Source organism: Gadus macrocephalus, chromosome 9 (genome assembly GCF_031168955.1).
Source record: "Gadus macrocephalus chromosome 9, ASM3116895v1".
Classification (NCBI taxonomy): Eukaryota; Metazoa; Chordata; class Actinopteri; order Gadiformes; family Gadidae; genus Gadus; species Gadus macrocephalus.
The window spans coordinates 15,744,256-15,760,386 of NC_082390.1; the positions used below are offsets into that span (position 1 = coordinate 15,744,256).

The window sequence follows — 16,131 nt, forward strand, 5'->3', positions numbered from 1 at the left end:
GAGCCATCTTTCACAGTTTTCTGATGGCTATCGGAGACCTTTTAAAACTAGCGATAGCTTTTGGATCAACTTATTACAATGATATTTTCCAAACAGAACACAAATCAGGCATGTACCCTACGGGATGGCTGCAGTGAAGTGTGCTGTGAAGGTGCCAAGCGGTGCGTTGGTTTATATGCAAATTATCGAGTAATTCATTAATCGATAGTTGTTTCATCTTATCGATCGATGATCGATTAATTGATAAGCGGCAATTTTTCTGAGAAGCTGAATTTCCTTCTGAATGTGACACATCTCATCTCATAGTAATCCGCTTATCCGGGGTCGGGTCGCGGGGGGAGCAGCTCAAGCAGGGGGCCCCAGACTTCCCTTTCCCGGGCCACATTGACCAGCTCTGACGGGGGGATCCCGAGGCGTTCCCAGGCCAGTGTTGAGATATAATCTCTCCAACTAGTCCTGGGTCTTCCCCGAAGTCTCCTCCCCACTGGACGTGCCTGAAACACCTCCCAAGGGAGGCGCCCAGTGGGCATCCTTGCCAGATGCCCGAACCACCTCAGCTGACTCCTTTCTAAGTAAAGGAGCAGCGACACATTTGAATGTGACACATTTAGGTGGTAATTCAACGATGTCGTTTAGTTGTTGTACTTTAAAATACTTCCACATATTGTGCATTTGGCGTCTTTGTCGTCATTAACCAACTTAAAGTGGCTCCATACTGCACTCCGTTTTGCCATCTTCATCGTGTCAGTGTCCCGCTTTTCGTTTGTCTTGTGCTGCTTCGCTTGTGTTCCCGCTTGTGTTCCCGCGTGTGCGTCAAGTACGTCTGGCGTCAAGCGCGCCCTCACGTGGACGGGTGGGGAATTACGGGTTAAAAACGCGATTAATTGCAAGTAATTTATTTTAATCGAGTAATCTCTTATCGACAATTAATCGATAATCGATTAATTGTTTGCATCCCTAATAACAACACACAGCGCACACTCAAAGCCGCCTGTGGATGATGGCCGCCACATGCCGGTGGGAAATGGGGTCCCCCACACAGCGTCCTTGGACCAGTGAGACCATGGGCTGCTATAGGGCAACACTGTTGTTCTCCGTGCTCTGGCGCTGGATCTCTCCGCTCTTTCCAGGAGTTCCTATTCAAGCTGCCAGCTGGAGCCATAGCCTCAGGAAGCAAGCATTTCCTCTCCCTGACAGGCCCACGGAGGGAGGGGGGGGAGAGAGAGAGAGAGAGAGGAAAGAAATTGGGATATAAAGATGGAAAAGATTGAGAGTGACGTATCGGGGGGGAAAAGAATGATAGGCAAGGAAAGGCAGGGAGAGTGAGGCGAGAGAAAGAGAGAAAGAGCTAGGGAGAGAGGGAGGTGGGATGGGGCGACCAAATTGTGGGGGCATTCCTGAGCGTTCCATCCAAGGGAGTGACGGACAGACGGAAACATCCCCACTGGGTCCCGCCTGTGAACCCGACACTTCAGCAGGACGCGACGCCGTCGGCCAAGACCGGCAACACTGCGCTGACGCGGGATGTCCGAACACACATACCCTCAGATAGACACATCGGCCCAGTCTCCACAGCTACACATTCACCCCGAGCTTGACATGGCACCCCTTTAACAAGCTCAACCCTGCAAGATATATGGCAGGGCTGATTAAAGGAAATTGAAGCACAGCCACAGATCTCTGCATCACAATTCAGAGACAAAATCTGTATCTCCGTCTTCTTTGGCGTAACTCTTATCAAATTAATATATATATTTTCTTGCCATACTTTATTAGCTTTAAAAAAGCTGAAAGGCACAAAAAAATGTTAACCCTCCCTGGGTTTGAAAAAGATGGATTAAGAATATAAGCTGTTAAACATTTGTGTGTTGCCTTTGATTTTCAGAAAAAGCAGAACTTGATTTATCCCAAGCAGCATTTCACAAGCCGACAGTAAAACGATTTGTTGAGTGCATGAGTATGTGTGAAGTGACTAGTTGTTTCTTTACTGATTCCTCATCCCACATGGGACGGGCTACTTATGCACGTCATGACAGATTGTCTACATCAGGTCATTACAATGGTCATGAGGGGGCAGCAGGTTACACCAACATGGGTGCTATTGATAGAGGATCAGAGGCCCTTCCCTTCAGTCTTCTCCCGGTTTCAATGAACCATGGGAAGCCAGAGCATCTGTTGCTGCGTGCTGAACCCGGTATAATGCCGGGCAGGGAGCCAATTGAATGAGAGAAAGGAGAGGGAGAAAGGAGAGCGATGACTACATGTGGAGCAGGGCCTACAAACAGGATCTAGTCAGCTGGAAAGCTTTGGTGCATCCCCTCCCCCTCCGCCAACCTCCACACTCGCATTTACCCTTCTTCCGGAATTAGCATCAGTTGCAACAATATAACTTCTTTTTTTTAACAAACATTAATAGAACACATAGGGTACTGGAATGTAGGTTTTGTATAAATGTAATTACCCTCCTCCAATAGTGAGTTAGGTCTTAACTAAAGTTGAGACATTAGATTAAGGATTGTGAAGTGTAGTCATATTGCCAATAGGCCATATGACTTTTGGTATGCCATAAGGTTTGGTATGCCATTAGTCTGTGACATTGGTGTGCACAAGAACAATTATTAATAATCCGATGTCACAACGTATATATCAGAAAAAACCCTGGTATGAATATTGGTACTTTACATTTCCCCAAGTTCAACTAAAGGGAAAAGCCATTCTGTTTATCTGTGTTGTGCACAGTGTTCATTACTGGGGACAGCACACATGGTTCAATAAGTCAATGCAATGCCCCTGTCGTTTCTGCCTCAGTCACTGATCCGTGTGTGCAAGTGTGTCTGCGTTAATTAGTGTGTGGGTACCTGGGTGTGTGTGTGTGTGTGTGTGTGTGTGTGTGTGTGTGTGTTCCAGTTGGGATGTGTGTGTGTGTGTGTGTGTGTGTGTGTGTGTGTGTGTGTGTGTGTGTGTGTGTGTGTCTAACCAAACACATCTCTTCCTCCACCTCTCGTCTACGTTTTTCCTCCACAGTCCAGCTTTCAGTCCCCAAACCCAGTTTGTTCCTGTTCTCGGCCCAAAGACAACTTTTCCATTGCTACTACGCTGCCATGTGGCCTTCGTAGTTTTGATAAAGACCCAATAAGTAAAAGAACTATTGGTTTTCTGTCCGCTTGTGACTGTATTTTTTGTAGGCATCCAAAAAACGACTCGCACCAAGGGAAATTAAGAAAAGGCCAGATTTCTTTTAATGGGTGCAGTGTTGCGAGCCAGAGAGAGTACCGGATACCGAGCATGCCTCGGCTTCCCATAAACCTATTTGAAGACCCACCTGCGCTGAGATATGAGAACACACACATAGACAGGTGGACACAGGTGGGTTTTTGTGTGTGCAAAGCTGTAGATGGAAATATACAACAACATAGGGACACTAACAGGCAGACAACGACAGACACACAAGCAAACATCCCTGCGCATTAACTCGTCCACACACAGGGAATGATCCCATTCAAACACACAATTCCAGTAGAATGCTATAGGGCACATACACACAGAACCAGGTGTGGTTGTTTCACTCACCGACCACCATGAGGGTAAACTCAAAGCCTCTTTTCACAGATTTCCTGTAGACCTGGTTGGGGAGGTTTGCGAAGCCAACGTAGCCCTCCAGGTTCCTCTGCTGAAGGAAAACAAACACACTATCACAAAACAAGCACACAAAGAGTCACACAAACCGCAAGGCGCAGTGACTGTAGTCCTTGCACATATATATCCAAGTATATGACGAGAATCAGGATGCAATTGGGAAGGAACACACAAATCCATGCACACAAACGCAAACTCTGTTTATGGAATTTCACACCTGGCGCAATGTTTTAGTCAGTGTGTGATAGTCAACTGTCAAAGGACATCAGAGTGACATAGACACACACTGTGTTTGTATGCGTGTACACAGTGAAATGTTGACAAGCCTGCCAATAGCATTTCTCTGTCTTGCAGCAACAGAGCCTCTTTGAAGTGCAGCTGGGCTAACAACTTTAGACGGGAGGAGGCAAAGCAGGGTGGGACCAGGAGGGAGGCAGCGGGGCTTCTGAGAGGTGGAGATGAGGGGAAGTCCCTCTGAGAGGTGAATTAAAGACGACAAGATTGCACCTTAAATAAAAGTAAGGAGAAATGGACGGGTGGCGGATGTGAAGTAAACCCATAGGTCGAGAGACTGGCTGCCCCAGTTATCAGACTACATATTATCAGTCTCTCACCCCCCCCTCACTCACACACACACACACACACACACACACACACACACACACACACACACACACACACACACACACACACACACACACACACACACACACACACACACACACACACACACACACACACACACCATCACTATAACGTATGGTGAGGTCCCTCCCTGCTTATTCCCATCCCTGATGACCTCAACATGCAACAGCATCAAACTGGTCTACCAATGTGATGTGTCCTTAGGCTATTGCCATGTCTTTGTCTGCCCATATCAGCAGCACCTCTGATTACTGCACAGCCGGTCTGGAATCACCCCACACACTACGGGGGAGATCCCTCTCTGGTTTAAAAGGGTTTTCATCCTTTTTCCCCCTCAAGGCTTTTTGACGATTTGTTCTTTGTCCTCAGATGGCTCCAGTTATGAGGTGTCGCCAAACTGTCTACTCTGCCTCAATGTTGAACTCTGAAGAAGTTGTGTGCATGACTGGGCCAGTAGCAGGCCAAATCCAGCAGTTATAACCTATGTGGTAAGTAAAATATAATGACTAGGCTTGTACACACAGGTGACTGGAGCTCAACTTAAAAACAATAGTAGTGGCTGTATGTAATAAGGGTACATAGTCACGAAGAGTATGCTAAACATTTAAACGAAAAATTAATGTGTACCCTCTTTTAGGTTTCCAGAAAGGTGCAATTGGGAAAGAAAGAACACACACATCCATGCACACAAACGCAAACTCTGTTTATGGAATTTTACACCTGCCGCGTGTTTGAGATAGGTTAGGAGATTGGGAGAAAGAGGACGGAAACAGACAAACAGAGTCATCTCTGTAGTCATCAACATCATAGTCAAATAGAGAGTCATCTCACGATCAATACTTCCTATGACCGTCATTGGCGTGTTGCACACTGCTTACTGTGGCAGTGGACACGATTTAAGCATTCATGCAGTGATGTACATGCCTGAAGAACTTCCCCTGTGCATCTAATACACCCACATGCAGCTACACACAAGGTGCATGGGTCTATTACATAAGGTGCAGCCAATACGATAGCACTCAGGAAGCCCTATGGCTTTCTGTGGGCAGCTGAACTGAACTCTGCAAAAGCAGTGGATTATTCTGGCAGTAGGAATGTTTAAATGGCAAGCAAAGCAAGCAGTAAAGAAAGAAAATAATACAAGAAGAGGTGGATGAATGCCAATGAGCAGCTTTCAGACTTTGGTCTTCCTGTCCCTCGGTTTTCATATCCCCTTGTTTTTGCATTTGTTTTCTCGCAGATTGTCCATACATTTAAAAAAAAAACGTTAGTTCCAATGCACACACACACACACACACACACACACACACACACACACACACTAAAATAGGCCTCATTAAAAAGGACCACGCGTTGCTCCATCTCTCTGCCGTCCACGACTGTCCCATTTTATTTCAAAGTGGAAGCAGCCGTGACTGGCCTTGATAATTCAATTGATCGGCAGAGTGGTTTATTATTAACAACCTATCGTATCGAACCAGACCAACGATGGGAGAATTCATAGAAGAGAGGGGTACGGGGCAGGATGGAAGAAGAACCAACGTGGAGGAAGACACGCTGGGATAGAGATGATGTTTAATGCGAAAGTAATGATAGAGAATGGTGAAAGAATAAACGGACGGAAAATACAGACGGAATAAAAAACAATTTATATTCTAAATCGTTAACCCGCAAAAGCTAGGGTCTTTGCATGGCATATTGAATGCCATTCGAATACTCGGAATGTCTTCAGAGAGATGCTCTGCTGAGGCCTCGAGTCCTGAACATTTCTTCCCAAAGACGACCTCAAATGCTAACTTACCTTGTTAAATTGCTACTTCTCAATCATGCTACGAGCAAGCTAACTGGGATAGGTTACCAGTCAGAAGCCTATCGCCTATGCGACCATTGACGTGTATAAACCATGCAGAACGGGTCTTAATATTGTGGAAAAGTCAACTTACAGCAATGCTCGGAACCGCAGTCTCTGGTCGCTCGATCATTGTACCGTGTTACTATCTCCACCGAAGACGAAGAGGCCAGACATAAAACGATGTCCAGGACAGTCACGTCGGAACCAACTACGCACAGTTGCTTAATCTGAACTCTAACACAAGGTAAACAAGGGTAGTTGACGCAAACGCCCCGAAATAAGTGGATTTGGGAAAGGTGATAATTACATATGGCTACGGGAGGATACTACGAGCTGCAAGGGGGAGGACGAATGCTCCGGCGTACTGTTTTTCAAAAAGACGATTGTATTTTCCTACTGAGGCGTGCTCCTATTGGCCGATGCAGACTGTCATGGTGATGTAACGCTCGTAGTCTGGTAACGGTTCTCCGTTGGGCCTTTAGATCAGATAGTAGCTTGCGTTCTACATTTGCATGTTAGGCGAAATAATGCATTCATTTAGTGCATTCGGTTTTTCCATCGTGGAATGTAAATAAGCAGTGATTGTAGGGTTAATGTTGTTTCTTTGCACGCTGGCGCCCTCGTGTGGATAGATACTGCAATATATAGAGGGCAGGATCAGGATAGAGGCTGAGGCAATGGCTCAGGTTTACGTAGGTTCGTTCGTAGCCCTCACTGTTCCTGAACGACATGCATTACATGCATACATGTACAGCAGAATTGCAGCATGTACAGCAAAAATAATCATGTTTCTTTTTATTGTCAAGGCTCCGCCATTTTGTGATGCTTTAATAGAGTTGTGGAGATAATGTGAATTCCTGGGGATGTGGTAACGTTAGCATGGTTTAAACTTTAGGATGACCTTCTTCCTCTGGAAGGACCTTTGCACATGATGCAGAGTGAAGGGGAAGCACAACTTCTTAGCTCCCTCACACACACACACACACACACACACACACACACACACACACACACACACACACACACACACACACACACACACACACACACACACACACACACACACACACACACACACAATAATACCCTTATTATAATTTCCAAAATAGCACTCACTACTCTGTGTATGGTGTATGTTTCCTTAATTCTCTCGTGCATGTCAACAAACCATTAATGTTTCTTGCCTTTGCTTAGTGCCCGGACTGCCAGAAACTCGCTCAACAGTAAATGCGAGGCCAGAAGAACTGCAGCATGACACCTCAGAACGATTTGTGTATTTCATTTTTTCTTCCGGAGTTAAATGAACTGTTAAACTGCGAGCAGTTTGAGAGAGTCTAATAGCTCATTTTGACCTTTACTTCGTCAGTCTGTGGCAGAGGGGATAAGTACTCTACACACAAACAGTCACGACATGCACACACGCACACACACACACACACACACACACACACACACACACACACACACACACACACACACACACACACACACACACACACACACACACACACACACACACACACAAATACAGTGAAAACCCAGGGATGAGGTATCTATCTATTTATCTATCTTCCTTCTGCGTCCTCACAATATAAAGGACAGTGCTAAATGTTGGCACCAACAGTCACTTCCAATGTTGTCATGGTAACATCAAGAGGCACACTCCTGCAGAGAAACGTATTATCCGAAATAATATTTGTCAGACACTGAGACGCATATAAAATAAATGACACTCAAATAATCACACGGACACCGATTCAAACAGGGGAAAATCAATTCCATTTTTTAAAAAGCAGAAGAAAATAAGATGTCTGAAGAAAGATGCACATTACAGAGGGAAATGCCATTATTCTCCCCAGTTTCTTAATGGAGAGCATGCCTTTGAGTAAGCCTACAAATACCCCCCCCCCCCTCCCTACACACACACACACACACGCACCCCAAAAAACACAAAAGGGTAACTTAAATCAGAGAAAATAATAACGAACAGAGAATGTCATATATATATATATATATATATATATATGTTATATATATATAAAAACCCAGAAAAGGAAATCAAAGTAACACATCACCTGAGGCCCAAAGCATAATTACAGTAACACAGGCTTACAGTTCTCTGCCTTTATTGGAACCTGCAAATCTGAGGCAAATACCTCACTCACAAAATTCAGTTTCCAACTCAGTATGGTGATGGTCAAGATGTTTCTTCAATAATACTTGGGAAAATCTATAAACATAAACAAGCTGTGGTTGGGCATTAACAAGCTTTCACACTTCATAACATTGGGACTACTTCATCCTGACCTTAAAGATGGACGACACATGTTACACCATATCCCATAATGCTCAGATACTCAGATAACACTTACAAATAAATAAAATAAAAGCATGAAAAAACCTATTAGTGTGAAAATACTGCAATTATAGCTGCAGTTACAAATATAAATTATATTAGTAAACTAACTGGACAGTTCCCCCATCCCCCCACAGCCACAATACAATGGTTTGTTTAGTGAAGTGCGTTGGCCTAGCAGCAGCCTATTGCACTAGAAGCAAATGCAGGGTATACGCATCATGGACAAGATGGACGGATCTACATTGGCTAATCAAACACATCTATTCAGTTATTATGGACTCCATCGGTGGATCCTCAGAGTGACTGTGGCACCACTTTGTCGGATTCTAGCCGAGCACATTTTATTAGCCTTTGTATAATAGGTCTATAGTGTATTCACATGACATTTAATCCCACCTGGTAGAAATGGGAAAGCTAAACAGTTAGTGGGCATTCTAAAGCAAAACAAAGCAAATTAAATATGTAGTCAATAAACAATAAAAATAAACAAGTATAAACCTTCTAGTTTCGTTCTAGTAACTTCTGATGCCCATAGTATCAGAACAACAACATGGGACATAAAATATCTAAGAAAGCTAATCATGAAGAGACAGAAAAAAGAAGAGTCAAAGCAGCCAGTTGAGGTTACCGAGAATAAAAATATTCAGGTGGACATGGATTCAGCATACACACACGCGAGTGCACATACACACTTGTATAACACATCTGCAATACAGATTCAAACGATACTGTCCATAACTTCAACACATGTTAAAGTGTGAAACAGTGATGTTGAATGTGCAGTTGAAAAGTGACACATCTGGTCTTGTGTAAAGAGTCCCTCAAAAGGCATGCATCCTTCTAGTGCCAAGAAACAGGCAAACAGGCCGAAGGCTGCAGTGTAAACATTGGCAATCAGAGGCAATCACACAGCATCTGAGATATAGTTTAGTTTTTTTTAGGGAGTGAATACACAATTGCTTTGCCTTGTCCTGATTGGCAGTTTGGACAGGGTGATAAACAAGATCAAATGAACAGATCATTATAATAACGCATAAACTCTTAAGCACACGTCACCACTCTACCCAAGATCGCTCAAAATGTGTGTGGATATCCTCAGAGTATTTTATGTACTGTTGTGTCCACGTGTGTGTGTGTGTGTGTGTGTGTGTGTGTGTGTGTGTGTGTGTGTGTGTGTGTGTGTGTGTGTGTGGCCTTGGACTGGGAATTAAAAAAGTATAAATGCCTTGCTACAGATGTGGAGGGGTTAGGGGTACAGGTGGGGTATTGAAAATCACAGAACCCCATCTGCTCACACAGTGCATACACTCAAGATGGTGTGTGTGTGTGTGTGTGTGTAGCTCTTTCTACTGTTTGAGAACAAGCAGGAATGGCGGTGGTCCAAAACACAGGCAATAGAGAGAGAGCTGTCCTTTGCCTGCTGGGGTTGCACTATTGACATTGTATATAATAACACAAATATGTGAATGTGAATGTTTGTGTGTGCATGCGAGCGTGCACGTCTACATGCAAGCCTTCTGTATATTGTATGCGATGTAAGGGTACATACTGTATATTTACATGTTTTTGTGTGTATATATGTGTGTGTGTGTGTATTTTTACATATTGCTTATGTGTGTTTATTTAATGTTATCGGCAGAGGTTAGCATTCCACATGCAGCAATGTCCCATTGGGTCGGCTTGTATTTCCAGGGGAAACGCAGATCTTTACTATAAATGACTATAAATTCTGAGTTCAAACAACTGTCGTATTGTTTGATTGCTCACCAGGCTCTCGTCATGCAGTCATGACCACCATTCCAACACAAGCAAGGAATCAGCTAATTAATTTAGTTCAAATGTCCTTCTCGCCTTGTCACTTCCCACCAGTTACAAAATGGTTGAAAACAGTCTGCAAGCTTTGCATTGTATCAAAAACAATCTTTCTCCAGTCAAGCGGATTGTTTTATTTGACCTCTTTATACAATACAATTAAGTATAAATAATAAACCACAAAGTATTACCAGGCATTTGTACTTCTCTACAAAAATGGCGCAGTGACCATAAAAACTGTTCTAGATTGATCTTTTTTTTAATTTTTTTTAGAAAGACTTTTAGAAAAAAGACACTTTAGTTGAGGTTCCTGGGACCAAGGCAGGAGAAGTAAGGTGAAAACTGACAGGTAAACTGACCAATGACCTTGAAGAGACGAACACCAACCAATCGGCACAAAGGTCAAATAGCGTAGTGGCCAATGCCTCTCATTGTGCGGGCCACAGCTATAGGCCTACCGTTGCTGTACAAGACAATCTCAGTATCCTCTTTGTGTTCTCTAGTCATCCATTGTATTATATGAGAATCAGAAAGTTCCAGAGGTAAAATCATAGAAAGTGGTCAGACATATAGTATAGATCCAGCATGGACCATGCAAGGTTGATTTGTGTGTGTCTGAATGTGTGTGTGTGTGTGTGTGTGCGTGTTTGAGAGACTGACAGATGTGTTGTCTGGGTATGAAAAACTTTCATCACACCATTAATACAAATTCCCTGCTTATCTACCTTCTGGCATAAACTCTCTTTTAAATCACTCCATTGTTGCCTCTCCCCTTAACGTGAACCCCCCTAACCCAGGCCTGTAACTCTCCATTAATCAGTTTGTCAACCCGTCCATCCGTCCAGCACTCTGGCGTTTCTCAATAGACACGGGGCCTTCTCGCTTCTCCGCCATCTTTCAATTGCTCATTTGTATTCAAATTTCTCTCCTCTGTCTTCTTGTCTCTTCCATCATGCATCTCTTCTTGTCTCTTCCATCGTGTATCTCTTCTTGTCTCTTCCTCCATGTATCGATGGCAGTGCAAGAGAACGTACGGCCCCCTAAGGCTCCTCCTCGCCGGTTGAAACGGCCAATCGCGCGGCCACTGAAAGGTGGTCAGTGATGCCGGCCAACTGCGTCACAAAGCTGAACTCCTCGATGTCCTGTGGCAGGAAGAAGATGGGATGGGTTTCGGTTAGCAACACACTCAGTTTGAGCATCATCAGGCTGCACATATGAGCTCAGCTGCATCTGCGATTCAATACATCAATTCAATACATGACATGAGTTTAGATTATGTGCAGGCTTTGAATTTCAGAATAATATTCTCAACAAAAAACATGCATAATAATCAATAATAATGAACCTGCAGGACGCAACCATTTACAGTAGCTACACTCCACCACAAGGTGGCAGCTCAATGACAATGGTTTAGGATTTAATTGAGCAAGTGAAGCATAACAGTTTGGCTTGGCAGTGATCATACTGCACTCCTCATGTCTGGGTTTGGTCTGTGGGTTTAGCTCTGCACTCATGTCCAAAGGAAAGGGCAGCAAAGAGCCAAGGGCTAAAACGGGTCCTAAAACCACATGATGAATGCAATTCCCTGTGCTTGACGAGGCTTTGAATAAATTCATGCATTGTAGGAGATTGTTTGATGAAGCATAAATCAAGTTTGATGAAGCATAAATCACCAATTGCATTGAGCAATTGCAAGAATGGGTGGCTAAACCTGAACTATGTATGTTTTAACGTTCAAAGCCTCTAGTGGCTCGAGTTGTAGCTACAGTTAAAGCTGCATAATTTGGAGAATTTCCAAAAGCTGCGATTAAGAATACAATTACTTAGAGAGAATCGTGGATGGGCACATTTATTCTTGAGAGACTTTCAAGTTCAGGATTCGGCGGGCCATGACTAAAATCAGGTTGATTTTAGTAATGGAATAAATTGCTGCTGTACAAAGGTGACCCAGTAAAGGTTTAATAGGCATCAGGTGAGGACCTTTCCACCCATGAGACAGCACTCACCAGCTTCCAGTCCGGCTGCAGGCCCTCATCGCTGTACAGGATGTAGTCGATGCGCCGTCCGTTGCCCTTCAGGGGAATCTTGCGGCCCTTCTGCCCGCCGCCGCCTCCGTGACTCTGAGCCTTGCTAGGAGGGAACACCAGGTACTCCTTCCTGGCCTCCTCGTTCTCCATCACCCTAAAGGGGAGGGGGCAGGCACCACCATACACAGATTGAGGGAAAGGTTGAAGGGGGGGGGAGAGATGGTATCAGTCAGATAGGCAAAGACTGCAAATGGATGCAAGCAATTATCATTGTTGACGGTTTCACTTCAGCCCCATTGAAATGCAGTACGCACATACAAAGACAAAGGGGTGTCTTTGTATGTGTAAAAGGCATTTCAATGCATAGGGCTGAAGTGCCTTTAGATGCGTGTGTGTTCCCAATTATGTCGAGCACTTCCTTTCTGTGACAAAACCACACTTACTTTTGTAAACTTTCGGGTGAGTTGGCCTCTTCGTCGTAGAGACCGCTTTGATCCAGCAATGTACCTGCGCAGCACAATAAGGTCATCAGTTGAGCCAATCCATTAAGTATGAACGTAAAAACAAAGGCTTTGTGATATTAAAGGACCAAATGCACAAGCAGATCTCTGTGGCTCGTCAATGAAAATTGAGCACGGCCCACCTCTGAAAGAATCTCACCGTTTGTTTCAGGTTATGTAACCATGAAAAACATCCCCCACAGCTATTGGTGTGTTACAACCGACAACGAGGTGTTTGGAGCAGCCGATGATCTGTGTGGATGGTGAGGGTGCGAGGCCATGAAGCAGACTAATGTCTCTTAAATGCTCTCTTCTCTCTCTCTGTCTGGTATCGGAGAGGAGATGCATACTCTGAAGGCACTCTGATTCTATACACCATGATTATCACAGCTCTTGTGGGAAACTGATTGGCTGCCTACCACCCGGCAAAAGAGAAAAAAGTGAATTTATTGCAGACAAGATTACTAAGAATACAAGCTAACCCACCTAACATTGGACGTTGGAGAGACGTGCAGATCATGTCTATATCTGGTCCGTTGGTCCATGACCAATTCTGGACTTCTATTTGATGTCCAAACTAGGTCCACTATTTGGATTTCAAACCATGACCCAACTTGAACGTCATATTGTCGTTCAACATTTCACCTTTGAACTGGGTACATTTCTTGGACGTCATTTGGACGTCTCTGACAGATGCAGGAAATGTATACATGATCCCACTGCGCAATGTGTCGTCGGAGGGACGTCTTTGTATCATTATTGGTCGTCAAATTTTGGTCCACTGAAGGGTTTGTTTTTTAACGCCAGGCAACGTCCTTTTTTTTTTTACGTCTACTGAACGTCTAATGTTGACGGCCGTGGGACCTCTGTGTAAGGGCTATTTATAGTCCAAATGTGATTGAACCGGTTACATTTTTTGGACGTCATTTGGATGCCTATGACAGGTGCAGGAAATGTATACATTATGTTTTTTTGGTTGTTATTTTTCATTTCGTGGTTTATTTATTTGAAGTTATTTTTTTATTTTTTACATTTATCTGTTTATTTATTTGGAAATGCAGTTTGTGGGAAACGTTCAGTAAATAATTGGCCTAGGCATATCTTCTTTGTGTGTGTGTGTGTCTGTGTGTTCCTCTGTGCGACTGTGTGTGTTTGCGTGTGTGTGTCTGTGTCTGTGTGTGTCTGTGTCTGTGTGTTTGTGTGTGACTGCACTGGCATGTGGTCTACTGGTTATGGAGTTGGACCTGTAACCAGAGGATGGCTGGTTCGGATCCCGACCGGTACACAATAAATGTGGACAGGGGGAGTGTTCAAGTGTGCATGTATTCACTGGCTCCCGTATGGGTCAAAAGCATGCGAGCGAGAGGGAGCGCGTGGAGAGAGATAGCCACTGATCGGTTCACTTCATTTTTCAGACGCTGCAATAAAAATAAATCGGCATTTTTTCTTTTTACGACGTCTAAAATTTGTCTAAATTTGATGCTGAAAAGACGTCAACAAACGACCACATTTGGACTATAAATAGCCCTTACACAGAGGTCCGAAGGACTTCAACATTAGACGTTTGGTAGACGTCGGAAAAAAGACGTCGCCTGGCGTAACAAAACAACCCCTTCTTCAGTGGACCGAAATTTGACGTCCAATAATGACACAGAAAATACATCACTCCGACGACACATTGCGCAGTGGGAACCAGATAAACGGCTGGGGAAGGTGATGCCTCTATCTCTATCTGTCATGCAATATATAATGTAACGTATGTATTCAAGAGGATTCTTTTTTATTTGTTTTTATTTATTTCACAGTGCAGACATTTCCCAGTTGCCTTCCCGGACATTTCCCTGTCTTACTGGTTGTTAGTGTGTTCCCGATAATGCTGCATTTTTTCCTTTCGGTCACATTTATGTATCTTCCATCCTTCATTCATACCTCCTGTCCTTCATGCATCAGATTGAAAGCTATACTTTGAACAGGCTTGTTCACTGTTCCATAAATATAAATGGCCTACAAAAACACCTCATTACCAGCCCCCAAACCCCATCTTGGCTGACGTCAGTAGGGCCCACACAGTACGGGGGTGTATTTCGGTTCTGCGACGTAGGTGCCCATCCAGATTTAGACGACCACGGGCAGCTTACAACTCTGGCCCTTTCTGTGTCAACCCTTCTACCCTGTACATCAGTACGCCGTCTCTGCGCGGACGTTTATCCAGCTGTTTGTGCAACGTTTTTAAATAATACTAGTTTTGATAACACTCATGATTAAAATGATTATGCTGTTTCACAATATCAATGACCTGGAGGAAGTCCCAAATAGACCAGAGAGTGTGTGTGTATGCGTGATCTCACTCAGGTGTGTATTAGTATAGGAGAGGAGAATTCTTTGATCAAGGTAAGTGTAGAAGTGAGGATTGTACTGCAGGGGGCAGTATCCAGTCCACTGTCCCAAATAGACCAGAGAGCCATGATGCAATGTTTGGACCTCACTCCGACGTGAACTAGGCTTCTACTAGGGCGGGGGACGGAACTGGTATTGTCGGTTCCGAGGGAAAGGGGAATCCTTTTTCCATGTCTGCGTATCCTCCCTGGAATGGCTCAGGTCTGTCTGTTGTGTTGAAGTGTGGGTGCATCACCTCATTATAAGGCTGACCACGGCATAGCGGTAAAAACAATTATATTCGTGTTGGGTAAATTCAGTGTACGCAGTACGCACTTATTGTTTATTGTACATCTTGGCGCTTCAAATTAGTACTTAGCCTCGCTATCTTTGTTGTATAAGGGGAATGGGTTGACTTAGCATTGTAACACTTATGTTCTATGAACATCCTTATTGTACTGACAGCGATGTATTGTTCTTTCTCTATCTTCCGACAAATAAACTTTACTATTGTAAGTTGCTTTAGATAAAAGTGTCTCCTTAATGCCCTATAAGTAAATGTAAGTGATATATTGAGAATATTCATTTATTCGTTTGTGGAATGTAGGACAAACAACCAGTAGTGCAAATTGTGAAATTAAGAATTGCATCTAGATTACAAGTCTGAATATTTCGCAATGTATATGGGTGGGGAGCATGACTCCTGACAAAATTATTAAACTTAAAGCCTTATAGATCACATCGCTTAGATATTTCAATCAAGTGACATATGTCTATATATTGTAAAAACTGTAGGAGCAGCAGCAGTTTACACATTGTGGCTCAGGTCCGTCTGTTTGTCCTCTCTCTGTTTCCCTTCTCTGTCTCTTCTTTGAAGATGCTTTTCTCCCATATCTAGTCTATAGGAACAGGCCAGTGCCTCTC

General features: G+C 43.8%; 2 protein-coding genes across 3 annotated transcripts in view; both read right to left on the bottom strand.

Moving 5' to 3' along the window:
* LOC132464627 (septin-7-like) overlaps positions 1–6,674 on the bottom strand; it is a 29,806-nt gene extending 23,132 nt beyond the window's left edge. The window contains exons 1-2 of one of the 2 annotated variants that reach the window (XM_060061113.1): positions 6,225–6,674; positions 3,571–3,670 (exon numbers count right to left, since the gene is read on the bottom strand). In XM_060061113.1, the coding sequence (XP_059917096.1) occupies positions 3,571–3,670; positions 6,225–6,263 (139 nt within the window). In that variant the 5' untranslated portion in view covers positions 6,264–6,674. The remainder of the gene's footprint in view (positions 1–3,570; positions 3,671–6,224) is intronic. The other variant, XM_060061114.1, reaches the window with a different exon arrangement.
* A 1,215-nt stretch (positions 6,675–7,889) lies between these two features.
* Positions 7,890–16,131, bottom strand: part of smpd3 (sphingomyelin phosphodiesterase 3) — a 39,812-nt gene continuing 31,570 nt past the window's right edge. The window contains exons 9-11 of the mRNA XM_060061115.1: positions 12,775–12,838; positions 12,311–12,485; positions 7,890–11,446 (exon numbers count right to left, since the gene is read on the bottom strand). Of these exons, the coding sequence (XP_059917098.1) occupies positions 11,345–11,446; positions 12,311–12,485; positions 12,775–12,838 (341 nt within the window). The 3' untranslated portion in view covers positions 7,890–11,344. The remainder of the gene's footprint in view (positions 11,447–12,310; positions 12,486–12,774; positions 12,839–16,131) is intronic.